This window comes from Monoraphidium neglectum, assembly GCF_000611645.1.
Source record: "Monoraphidium neglectum strain SAG 48.87 unplaced genomic scaffold scaffold00304, whole genome shotgun sequence".
Classification (NCBI taxonomy): Eukaryota; Viridiplantae; Chlorophyta; class Chlorophyceae; order Sphaeropleales; family Selenastraceae; genus Monoraphidium; species Monoraphidium neglectum.
Window position 1 is genome coordinate 16209 of NW_014013324.1, and position 11906 is coordinate 28114.

At 64.1% G+C, this 11906-nt stretch overlaps 3 protein-coding genes across 3 annotated transcripts; 1 reads left to right on the forward strand and 2 right to left on the reverse strand.

Annotated features, from left to right (window-relative positions):
* Positions 1-838: 838 nt before the first annotated feature.
* Positions 839-4568, reverse strand: MNEG_2635 (peptidase M48, Ste24p; the record flags this gene model as incomplete). Its single annotated transcript, XM_014048887.1, has 9 exons — positions 839-921; positions 1360-1642; positions 1890-2076; positions 2502-2592; positions 2848-2891; positions 3289-3365; positions 3702-3812; positions 4147-4302; positions 4500-4568. 9 exons carry the CDS (start codon positions 4566-4568, stop codon positions 839-841), a joined length of 1101 nt encoding a protein of 366 aa, XP_013904341.1.
* Positions 4569-5533: 965 nt separating this feature from the next.
* MNEG_2636 (peptide-methionine (R)-S-oxidereductase) lies at positions 5534-7903 on the reverse strand (the record flags this gene model as incomplete). The annotated part of the gene is made up of 7 exons (XM_014048888.1): positions 5534-5571; positions 5757-5894; positions 6330-6440; positions 6619-6658; positions 7057-7191; positions 7383-7481; positions 7898-7903. The coding sequence occupies 7 exons, from the start codon at positions 7901-7903 to the stop codon at positions 5534-5536; spliced, it is 567 nt and encodes a 188-aa protein (XP_013904342.1).
* Positions 7904-8238: 335 nt separating this feature from the next.
* MNEG_2637 (hypothetical protein) lies at positions 8239-10925 on the forward strand (the record flags this gene model as incomplete). Its single annotated transcript, XM_014048889.1, has 4 exons — positions 8239-8926; positions 9161-9744; positions 10145-10276; positions 10608-10925. 4 exons carry the CDS (start codon positions 8239-8241, stop codon positions 10923-10925), a joined length of 1722 nt encoding a protein of 573 aa, XP_013904343.1.
* Positions 10926-11906: the final 981 nt, after the last annotated feature.

Here is an 11906-nt window from a genome sequence, read left to right on the forward strand (position 1 = left end):
GGGGGTTGGGGGTGGGTGAGACACTAGGAGTGGTCTCCACGGGTGGGGAGTTGCAAGTGGGGGTGGGCGTGAAGGTCGCGGGTTGAGAACAAGTTCAAGGAGGGGTTGAAATTTTGGGCCAGGGGCGGCACAGATCGCGGATGCAAAGGGAGGGGTTTGGGAGGGCGTGTCGCACCGCGCCGCAAGGCTTGCTGGGGCAGCCGCGGCTGGAGCATGGGTCCGGGCATGAGAGAGGGTTGTGCGCGCATCGCTCGGGTTGCTGCGCTGTATGAAAGCAAGCCCGCTGGAAACAGCACAGCTGGCAGAGCATCGTGGCCAGACCGCCCAGCATTGCAAAGACGTACCATCACGCCCGCCCGTGGGGGCGCTGCGTGAGTATGGGCGCACCTGCGCGTGCTGTCGGGGTGCGTGCAGCCCAGGCCCGCGATGAGCGCCTCTGCACCATGGCGCTGCCTGTCACTGTGAGAGGCCTGCATTACCGGGGTGGGCGCGGGCGCGGGCGCGTGGCAGGGTGCCCTGTCAGTTGCTGCAGGGCGCTCAGGGTCCCGCACAGCCGGCAGACCTCGCGGCCGCGTACGGCGCGGATCAACAGCGAATGTCCGCCCGCGCTGCCCTGCACCCCCTTTGCCTCCCCCGCCCCATGAGGGCCCCGACCTGCACCCTCTAGTGTGCATTGCCCCCTGAACTCCCCTAAACTTTGGCCTGAAGCAGGCCACGCCTGTGCATGCCCCTCATCACCAAGCCCCCTATTGTGAGCACCCGCCCCATCCAAGGAACTGCAGATCAAACTCAGGACGCCTCAGCCCGTCCAATGTCCCCAGGAGACCCCCATACGCCATCAGGGCCGCGCCTGTGCGAGCAGTGTGAACGCCTCGGGCCCCTTGGACGCATCAAAGCCTGCCAGTGTCATCAGCTTGAGGCCTGGGTACAGGGCGCAGCGTGAGGCAGGGTGATGCGAGGGGCTTCAATGGGTGAGGGGGGCCTGAGGGAGCGGTGGGCTTAGGGGGCGATGCCGCGATAGGCGACAAAGGGTGGAGCAGCGCAGCGCGCGGCAGCAGGCGCGTCCGCCGCCGCCGCAGCCCTTTAGCTGGGTGGACACTCCTCTAGCCTTGCGTGGCTGGGTCTCCCGTTCTGGAGAAAAACGACACAGCCCCTTGCAATAAAATATCACGCCTCAACCTGTGTGATACTCCTCCGCCAATCAAGCGGTTGCGTGATTATTCGCATCCCCGATGCCGCCGGCCGCCTGCAAAGATGAACAAGTTCTACCGAAAAGAGCAACAAGCGTACCGCCCTGCAACCAAGCCTACCTCCATTGCAACCTTCGCTTGCCCCCAAAAACACAAAGATGCCCCTCACCAATCAGGTCCGCCTCAGTCTCTGCGCGCCGGCTGAAGGGCAGCTCGAGAAGGATGGCAGTCAAACGGTCAACCATGTCCTGACTCATCCAGACGGGAAGCTGCGGGGCACCTGCCGTGCCGCCGCCGCTGCGTGGGGCCGCGGCGGCAGCGCCGTAGCGCGAGGCGGCGGCGGTGGCGCCGAGCGCGGCGGCGCCGTGAGGCTGGTGCTGCTGCGGATACTGGTGCTGCTGCTGCTGCTCCTCTTCCTCCTCCTCCTCGCCGCCTTCCACGAGCCGGGAGTACTGGAGGGATCCAATAGGGTATCAGCAACGGCATGTTTTAGATGAGGCGGCTTCAGCCTTCCCCTGCTCCAGGATATAAGGGCTACCACGCAACCTCGTACCGGCCGACGCCCTGCAAAATCGCGACCCTCACTCTCCTCATCGGCTGCCCTCCTCCTCGTCAGCCCCACTCCCCCCTGCAGATGAACCGGCCTCTCAGCCCCCAAGGAAGCCGAACAAATCCCCAAACTCCCGCGAAGCGCCTCACCCGCATGTGGCGCGCGTGCCTCGACCGCTCCTCCTCCTGCCGCTGCCGCGCCTCGTAACCCCTGCCGCCGCCGGCAGGGGCGCCGCCGTTGAGCGCGGCCGCCACGATGGAGAGCGCCACGCTGATGCCGAGGCCGAGCCCCATCTTCTCGGTGCTGTGGCGCGCCAGGGCGTGCGCGATCTCGTGGCTGTCGTTTTGAACGTTTGAAATCCACAGTTGGCAGCAGGGCGGCAGAACGCGGGTTGGTGGGGGAGAAAACCGTGGGAAAGCAAGGGTACTGAGATACGCTTTGAGGAATGGCGAGACCTGCCGGCACCATGCCTCCAGCAGAGCCGCTGCGTGCTCTCGCTTGGATCCCAGCGCACACAGCAAACAAGCCAATACCAGCTGCAGCCCATCATGTGCACGCTGGGGAGCCGCAGATGGCGCGCCGCAGTCCTTTCCCTTTGCACCATCGCCTGCCTGACAGCCGCCGGGCAGCGTCCCTTTGCAGCGCCCATACAGAACAACCCCACAAACCAGGGCCGCGAGGAGTCCCCGCCAACACACGCGCACAAGTTGACATGCGCACGCTTGTGTGACTAACAGCAGGTTGGCTCCAGCCCCACCCACCCCATGACCATTGCCAGCAGGTCTTTGTCGCGCCGCAGCAGCTTCAGCAGGCCGGTGTAGACGCAGATCTTGCCCCCGGGGAACACAAAGGCTGCACGGGCACGATTCGCATGTGTGTTTTTGCAAGAGTGTAGGCGCGGAATGCGTGTGTGTGCATGCGTGTATGCGAACGCACGTGCATGCGCACGCATGCGGGTTTTGCGTGCAAACATGAGTGCATGCCGACATATGCCTCTGTGTGAGTGCATGCGCGCATTCATGCATGCAAGCGCGACTGCAGGCGTTGCATGCATGCACTTGTATTTCCTCGGCCCCCTCCCCCCTTCATCGCTCTGACTCAACGCACCATTCATCGTCTCCTCATCCACCACTGCCACCTCCCAGCTGAAGCTGCGGTACAAATTCAGGGCGCGCAAAGCACCCATGCTTGATCAGCTTTGTTGCGGCGGCTCAAAACGTCTCCCCCCCCAAAAAAGGTGTGTGTGTGTCGGAGGAATGAGTCGACCCGCACAAGTCAAGGACATCCAGGGGAAAGGGGCTCGCAGGCTGCTGGCCCGCCTGCCCGCAAACCCTGCCCCGACCGAACCCCTCGCATTCGCACGTCGTCATCACCAAGGCTCCAAGGCCAAGGCGGCCTGCCTCAGCGAAATCACGGCGCGCCCATGATTTCAAAAATCAGGCCTAACGCAGAGGCCCCTGCGAGCCAGCGCGAATTAATGGCAGTGCGCTACACCGCACGAAGGAATGTGCGCTGCGCACAGCGGGCCGCGAACGCCGTTGTGCCCACCTGCGCAGGTGCTTCTGATAGCCGCCGCCCTTACCCTCCCCAAGCGCCTTGATCAGCCGCTGCGCCACGGATGTCACCTGGGGGGCGGGTGTCCAGATGAACAACACATTGGAAGGCGGGTCAGCGCAAAGCGCGATGCGGTGCAGCCGTCGGGGCGCAACGCGCGCGCGGGCAGCCCTGGTGGCGAACACTGCGGCCCGCGGGACGTGTAAGAAGCCAGTTTGCCCGACTTGGGAATCAGCGTCTTGCTGAGACGCCACCCGCCTGCCGCAGCCGCTGAGGTGGCGCCCGGCCGAACGTGCCGCCCTCCCCGGCCGTCCATGGCGCAAGCTGCACCGAAAAGGGGGGCGAGGCAGGGATGGGCGGCCCCGCGGCCAGCACCCAACCAGCGCCCGCCCGCGGTGGCTGCGCACCAGCAGCGTATCTTTGTGCTGCTTGCCCAGCAGCGTCTTCTTGCCGGCCTGCTCGGCCACAAATTTCTGGTAAAGCACAGCGCCGAGGGCAGCCTCCGCCGCTGACGGCAGCTGCTCACGTGGGGCGTGGAAGGGGGGAGAGGCAGGGTGCGGCGCAGCGGGACGGGCCGTGTCGTGGGCCGTCGCGCCCCTTCACCCTCTGCCGCCCACAAGGGGCGCAACGGGGACTGTGTCGAGAGAGCAGGGGACGTCACATCGTGCTCGTGGCAATTTGTGGCAGAATGTAGATAGCCCCATCTGCTTGAGCTTTGCTGGTGAGTGCCCCCCAGGCGGTTCCAGCCATCATTAGCAAGGCCCCGCCATTTCACCTGCACATGAATGGGTACAAAAGGAGCCACCTCTATTCACCAACAAATACAGGGTTGAGGAGGAGGGCGGCACCCACCAAGATGATGTGGACGCGCGAGGTGAAGGGAACGCGCTGCTCGGCGTGCCCGTAGGCCCAGCGCCCAACGATGAAGCCGGCCACGGCCGCGAGGGGCCCCAGCCGCAGCCCCGCGCCGGTGGCGGCACCCACTAGGCAGCCGACGATGTTGCGCCGCTGCGGGGCGAGGAGGGGGGGGGGTGGAGGAGGAGGGGCGGATTCAAAACCGGGGTCGGTGGATTATACAGCGCCGGCGCATGCATCCCCTGGCGGTGACGTCAGATGGTGGCCCGCGCCGCCGGCCTCCTCGGCTCCAGGCCGCAGGGCAGGCCACGCCATAAAGAGGCAAAGGCGGCAGCGCTGGCACGGCTCACCGAAAACAGGGTGCGCAGGGGGTTGCGGCGCTGCGCGACGCCCAGCTGCTCTTGCTGCGGCGGCGCCATCGACACGGCAATCAGCTCACGGGCCGAGCGTCCAAGGGGCGCGTCCGATTCGGATTATCTTGGAATTTATAGAAAGCCGCGGATGCGTGCGTTGATGACCAACAACTGTTGGTACAGTAAGATCTGAGTTCTCAGACTCGAGAGAGCATGGCGCATGGATGAAAAAGAACAGCCAGTATCCTGGACAAAGCGGCAAAAACCACTTTGCGAGCTCTTCCAGAAGTTGTCATGCCGCAAAATCGGCACTGCTGACCGCTGAGTGACCATACGCAACCTGAGCACTGCGGATTCTCGCCCAAGGGGCAGCAAGAGCGTTCAAGCGCCATGGCATGGTTGTATGGCATGAAGCTTGGCTATGGGTCATCACCTATGGTCCATACAGCTGCCACAGGAACAAGTCCTGCATTATGGCCATTCCTGGGGTTCACCACATCGGGCTGCCGTTGCCTCGGCTGGCTCCGATCTGCATGCGGCCGTTTGCTCCCCTGTCCTTGTGAGATTGCATATGGAAGTTCACACGCTGACAAATCGCAGGGTGCCCACACCAGCCGCAAATGATTACAAGCTTGAGTCGCCACACAATGAACCGTCCCTGCAAACGCAGCGCCATCCACGGGACCATTTGTTGCAAGCTTTGCAAATCAGAGAAAAGCGAGTACACACGGCAGAGCACGGGCGCAGCCATGCGCCCGCATCGACCCAAAACTGCGCTGCTTGGCGGCTCCATTTCGCGGTTGCTGCGAATGGCCATCAACGTCCTGAGAAGGGAATCGCAATCCAAGATCAGGATCGTTTCACAACCCTCCCAGAGAGGAACCCCAACCTCCCTTACTGCATCAAAAACACCTGCGTATCAAGCAGCGGCTGCCCCCCAAAATGACGACACGGCGTCGCTGGGGCCAGGAGCTGACACACTTGGAAGCAATGACACGCCGCTGCGCCCCTGCGGCCTCACCGCCGGCTCATCAGGCGTCTTGGGCCGGGACGAACTTCATTGCCAGTCCTGCAGTGGGGCACATCTATCTCAATACTTGCTTGTACAAAGGGGGCTTGTGGCCTGAGGCAGCAATGCACAGGCTGGCCAGAGCCGTGAAAGTATTGCTGCATGGCAGAGCATCCCGCTGGCAAGGCCACCCACCCTCGCCGCCCTCCGTCCCCTGCGGTGCCCCCCCCCCCCCGAGCGCCCACCGTTGCAGCAGTAGCGCTTGCCGGTGGGGGCCGGCCCGTCGTCGAAGACGTGGCCCACGTGGCCCTTGCACTTGGCGCAGCGGTACTCTGTGCGCGGCATGAAGAAAATGGAGAAGTCAAGCGTCTCCTCAAGGGCGCCTGGAGGGGGGAGAGGAGGTGGTCGTGAGGTGGTCGTGAGGCAACTGGAGCCAGGGAGTCAGGTGACATGGCGAGAGCCGGAACGGAAGTGGAGGTCAAATGCCAGGCGGCGACGATGTTTGTGAGTAAGCTGTGTACGCGTGTGTTGTGTTTCCAAGGGGACGTGCCCATGCCTGCACTTGTGTACATCCGCGTGTGTGCGTGTTGTGCATGTGTAGAGGCAGGTTGTGGGACACAGTTGCATGTGCAGGTACCCAATTTTGCCAACTTCCTTTGGGATGACAAAAATTGCCTGCCCAATGCATAGCTGGCAAGCGTTGCAGCTCAGTGAGCCAAGACGCCCCGCCCTTCCAGAATCGTCCTGAAATCAGCCGCTAGCCCTGGCACCGTGCTTCGCTCCCCCCCTTCGCGAAGCCCAGCTGCGAGGCCACGCACCGTCCACTGGCTTGTAAAAGCTGGGCCACCCGGTCCCTGACTCGTACTTGGTTGAAGAAGGAAACAGCGGGCTGCTGCAGCCTGCGCACACAAACGTGCCCTTACGCTTCTCTGCAGAGCAGGGGCGGAGCGCGGTTCAGGGTCGGCGCAGGCTCAGTCGGGCGTGGGAGAGGGGATGTGCTCGGAGATAGGACGCGCGAAATTGCGCGTTTGATTGTTTGACAATCAAGCATGCGAGGCAGACGAGAAGCTGAATGGGGACATCACTCCCAACCAGCTGGGTAATCACCATAGTAAAGAGGGCTCGAGAAGGGGCGCTCCGTGGCAGCCTGCAGCGGTTTCATTGGGGGGGCGGGGCGCAGCAGGTTGAGAGCGAGCTTGCATCGCGAGCAGGCCGGCTCCCTCCTGAAACTGGTGCAAACCATTGTGCGTGATACTGCGCGACCGCACGCGCCTGGAAGCTGCTTTGTGGGCATGTGAGGGAAACGGTGGTGCCGCCTGGCACAGGTGACCCTGCAGAAGGGTGGTGTTGGGCAGATTGCTGCAACCCTGCAGCTGAAGCCACCGCCCCTCACCTTGCGAAGAACTTGGTAGGAGTCGTTGCCCAGAAGCTGCTTCCACTCCTCTTCAGAATGGAAGATCTACAGTCAAGATTCCCATTAGGGGTAGCAGTGCAAAAACGGCCTTGTGGATCATCTGCGAATTGGAAGTCATGTTGCATGCACACAGTGCTGCTGCTGCTGCTGCTGCTGCTGCTGCTGCTGCTGCTGCTGCTGCTGCTGCTGCTGCTGCTGCTGCTGCTACTGCTGCTACTGCTGCTGCTGCTGGTGCCGCCTCCACCAGCGGTTGCAAATGCTCCTGCCTCTGAAGTGGCGGCAGCAAGCCCCCCCCTCCCCCCGGGCGGTCGCCACCACTCCGCTGCTGCTGTTGGCAACGCTGCTGCCGAGAACGCTGGTGTCGACGACGCAGCAGGAACGTTGCCGGCGCTGCTGCTGCTGGAATTGCGGGAGTGCGGTAATCAGTGAGTCAACAGGGTCGATCTGGAGCACGCACCTCGCCACGGCGCTCGTCCACCTCAGCACGCGCCACGCCGCTGCTCAGCGCCGCAACACCCAGAGCACCGCCGCCCAGCAGCGCTCGCCGAGCCACGGCCTTGCCACTGGTAGGGGAGTGATTTTCAGGCAACGAGTCCGGTGATTCAAACAGGGCATGTGGGGGGCATGCGGCGTCGGCCCCCCAAGGCCTGTCTCGACGCCCGTTGCCAAGTACATCAGCACCACTCGCTGCAGGACCCTTCCGCCACGGGTTTTCCTGGTCAGCCACACCCAGCACTCCCTTTGTCAGTCACTGCGTGACCCAGCTGTGATGTGCGCACCTGCCCTCGGCGGCGGCATTCGCGAAGCAGCGAACAGCGCGCCTGCAGCGAGTGCTGCTCGTGCTGCTGGCGCGGCATGTTCCAACAATGGGGACCTTTCCAGCCTGCGTCTCATGGCGCATAAGATTATTGTCACGCTTAACTACACACATGCACGGCGACAGGCACCGAAACGTCCCCGCGGGTTGCTCACCAGCATCGTGGATGGCTGGGGATGGTCAACGCCTGAGTCGTGTCCTGCCGGCCTGTTTCAAAACAAAACAACGCACAGAATAGGCCTCAACTTTTCGAGCTTCCTCGTGGCACATTCTTCTCCCCGCCTCTTTGCGAGTGGGCATCCAGCGGGCCTGATGCCGCGGAATCCGATCCAATAGTGTCCTGCAAGCGAGCACCACATGAGAAATGAACCTATCACACTCCACGCTTCTGCATGATGGCCACACGACCTGTGTTTTCTTGATCATGTGCCAGGGCGCGCCTCGCTAACACACGCCCTCACACCACCCGCCATGCGCACTTAGCACCACGAGAGGCATGACGCCTGTGGCGCTGCTTGCTTCCCGCCAAGGTTGCACCGTGGCGCTTGGTGCGGGTGTGGGCCCTGCTGCTGGTCCACCCCCCGTCAACCCTCTCGGTTCACCTTGGGCGCCCGAGACCTGCTTCGCACAGCTTCTTGGGCAGGAGCTAGTCGCTGCGATCCGCGCCTCTAGCAAGGGCCAGGCAGGCCCGCCGCAGCTCATCTCGGACGAGGCCGCCAGCGCTGCTCGGACACCCAGTGACGTGGGCGCTTGCCGCCTGCCCAGCGGCCCCCGCCGCCCCCGCCGCGCCCTGGCGGGAGCCTCCTGCCGCGCTGCCGCCGACGCCAGCGCGGGCAGCAAAGCTCGCAGCGCCTGGCCGTCCACCCTGCTGCCGTCCGGCGCCGTCGCAAACTCCGTCCCCCTCGGCGCCGCCGGCGCCGCCGCGGCCGCCGGCGCGCTGCTCCTTCGCGGCGCCGCGCGCGCGCTCCGCCGCTGGCATGCGGCGCGCCGCATGTCCTCCCGCCGCGGCAGCGGGCCGCTGGCGGGTGGTGGTGGCGGCGGCGGGAACCCCTCCAACGAGATCACGGTGGTGACCTTCAACATCCGCGGCATTATGGACCGGTGGGGGGAGCGGCGGCCCCTGCTGCGGCGCTGCCTCAAGCAGCTGGATGCGGATGTGGTCTGCTTCCAAGAGGTGCTCACAGGTGGGGCGCCTGGGTTTGGTTGGTTGGGTGACGTTCTATCGCGGGCTGGTTGGGCGGGGTGGAGGGTCACATCAGGTGGACGTGATGCAGAAGCTGCAGCCGTGAATGCGTCCGGGTGCGCTGTGGTGATGGGGCGGGACAGTGCGGGCCCCTGCCCACAAGCTGCAAGCCCCCATACTTGCTGCTCTGCACACACCATCTGCCTAAGGGCGGTCCGCGCCCTCAAAACGGCAGGCGAGTTCACTCAGGAGCGGCAGCTGCTCGGCCGCGACTACGAGATCCACGCCTGCCGCGCCGCCCTCGACTCCATCGCCTGCAGCGGCGCCCTCGGCGCCGCCCTCGCCGCCGCCGCGCGCGGCCTGCTCGCGCTGCCGCCGCCGCGCGCCGCCATGCTCGCCGCACCGGCGGCGGTGGAGCGGTGGCGCGAGGCCAACCGGCTGTCTGCGGCGTGGTCGCGGATGATCCGGGACCTCTGCATCGCTCCGTTTTTCGGCAACTCGATCGCCACCCGCCTGCCCCGGCCGGACGGCGCGCCGGGCGCGGAGACGCTGCTGCTCGGCAGTTTCCGGGCGGCGCAGCGCGTGTGCGTCGCGCTGGCTGCCAGCGAGGCGGAGGCAGCTGGCGACGGCAGCAGCAGCAGCAGCAGCAGCAGCAGCAGCAGCAGCAGCAGCAGCAGCAGCAGCAGCAACGGCACCGAGTGGAGCAACAGCAGCGGTGGCAGCACGGGGGAGAAGGGGGAGCGGGAGCCGCTGCTGGTTTGGCTGGTCAACACGCACCTTGACCACGCGTCCCCAGAGACAAGGCGGCAGCAGATTGAGGTGCGGTGCTGCCATGTGCATGCATGTCATCTGTGATGGTGTTGATGTGCACGCGCACAAGCACGTTGATTGTGTGAGATCACACGCATGCGTGTGCGGGTCAAGAGAAGGAGATTGAAGGTTGTCTTGGGGCGGCGGCTGCCAGTATTTTGTGCGGGTTGCGTGTGTGTCACTTCGCGTCATGTGTGCTGCTTGGCGCATCGCGGCCATTGGTGTCAGCCACCGCCGCCCCTGGCCTCGACATCCCTGCACCACCACGCAAGCGGCCTGCCCGCTCACCTGCAGCGCTGGCAGCTAACCAACGGGCTCCCCCACGCACGCTCGCCCACTGAGGCAGTCGCATAAGCGCCACTCACACGGCCCCGTCAACCCCCGCTTGCATTTCTTTCAATCACCCCAGGCAATCCTGCAGTGGATGGAGCCCGCACGCGCCGGCTGCGCGGGGGTGGTCTTGACAGGGGACCTGAACGCGCCGCCGGGGGAGGGCGCCCACATTGCACTGCAGGAGGGCGGCTACTATTCAGCCAGCCAGGTTGGTGGACGGCCCTGGGCGGTGGGCCGGGTTACATTTGGATTGGGGTTGACCCGCACACGTATTGTTGGGCCTGCGATTCCGGTGGTTGTGACACGAGCAGCGCGTAGGACTGAGCATTTGGGGAAGAAAGCTTGTCGGCTGCCAGATGCCACCATACGATGCGCTCCTAGGACTGCGCTGAGCTCTTTCGGAGCCATGCAGCTGCCTCCCGCGCGCATCCATCATTCCTCAAACCGCACCTCAACCCCGCCACGCCGCTCGCCGCCCACTGCCTGTGTTAATGCCCGCCAACCCTGTTTTGTATGCTTGCGTGTCCACTCACCGCCAGGCCGCCAATGGGCGCGAGCCGGAGGCCACATGGCCGTCCGGCCTGGTGGCGCCGCTCATGGACGAGGGCGAGCCGCACTGCGCCGACTACGTGTACGTCTGGTCGTCCCCCGGCTGTGACGTCAGAGTGACGTCAGCGAGGGTGGCCGGCGACGAGGCGGCGGCGGGGGACGCGACGTTGTTCCCCTCGGACCACTTTGCTCTACACGTGCGGCTGTCGGTCGCGCGGCGGGGGGGCGCCGCTCCCTCTGTTGCAGGCGCGGCCATCAAGGCGGCTGCCGCCGCGCCCCTCGTCGGGGCCGCCACCGCGGCCTGCTAGGCGCCCGCCTTGTGCAAGCATGCACTTGTAGCTTGCAGGCCGCGGTTGCCCCGTGGCAAGCGTGCACTCAACGCATTTGCATGCACCTGCCGCATCATGCATCATCCAATCACTGGGCCGCTCTTTGATTCACGCAAATGCTGGGGCGGCACCCGAGCCAATGCGCGTTTCACAGGCACTTGTATTTTCCCGAGCTGCATATTGCGGCTCCCTTGACGCTCGCGTGCGTGGCAAGCAACATGTGGCATTGCTAGACTGGCTGTCTTGCTGGAGCATGAGGTGTGCCATTGCGCACTGCACTGCCCTGTTTCCACTTTCACAATCCTACTGCAGAGCGCACCAGCAGCGCGAGCGCATACACGAGTGCAGTTCGACCCCTTAGTATCTGTTTGTCTGCGCAGTGCAAGTGTGTGTATGTGTGGGCAGGTGGGAATGGGAGGCAGGGTGCAAGAGTGCAGGCAACTTCAGCTGTGTTGGATGCGTGTTAGTTTGTCGATGCCTTTTCTGCATCATTTATTCTCCGCCGAGCCCAAAACAACAAACTCGTGTCACCTGACAGGGGGCTGCACCGCAGCTGCCTGGGATGACTGGGCCACAAGCCGCCCCCGCCCCGCTCCCCTCATGCGCACCCTTGCGCTGTGTGTTCCTGGAGGCCACTTGCAACCTTGAACCCAGCATTCCGTGTAGATACGATCTTATGTAATTGTGTCAGTGGCAAACTGGGCAGCCTGGTAGTCCGCGTCACTGAGGCCTGTGAGTCAATGAGTCAAGCACTGTTGGTGTCAGTCAAGCAATGGGCGATGCTGCGAGGCACTCACGTGCGAGCACATGCTCCGCAGCGCCGCTTGGAACCAAACACTAGATGAGCACGCCTTCGTCAACAGAGATCATCAACCTGCCACAAACTTCTGCCCTCAAGCAAAACGTCCTTACCGAGCTCCACACAAAAGTAACAATCCGTGCTTGTATGGCGAATTGTGT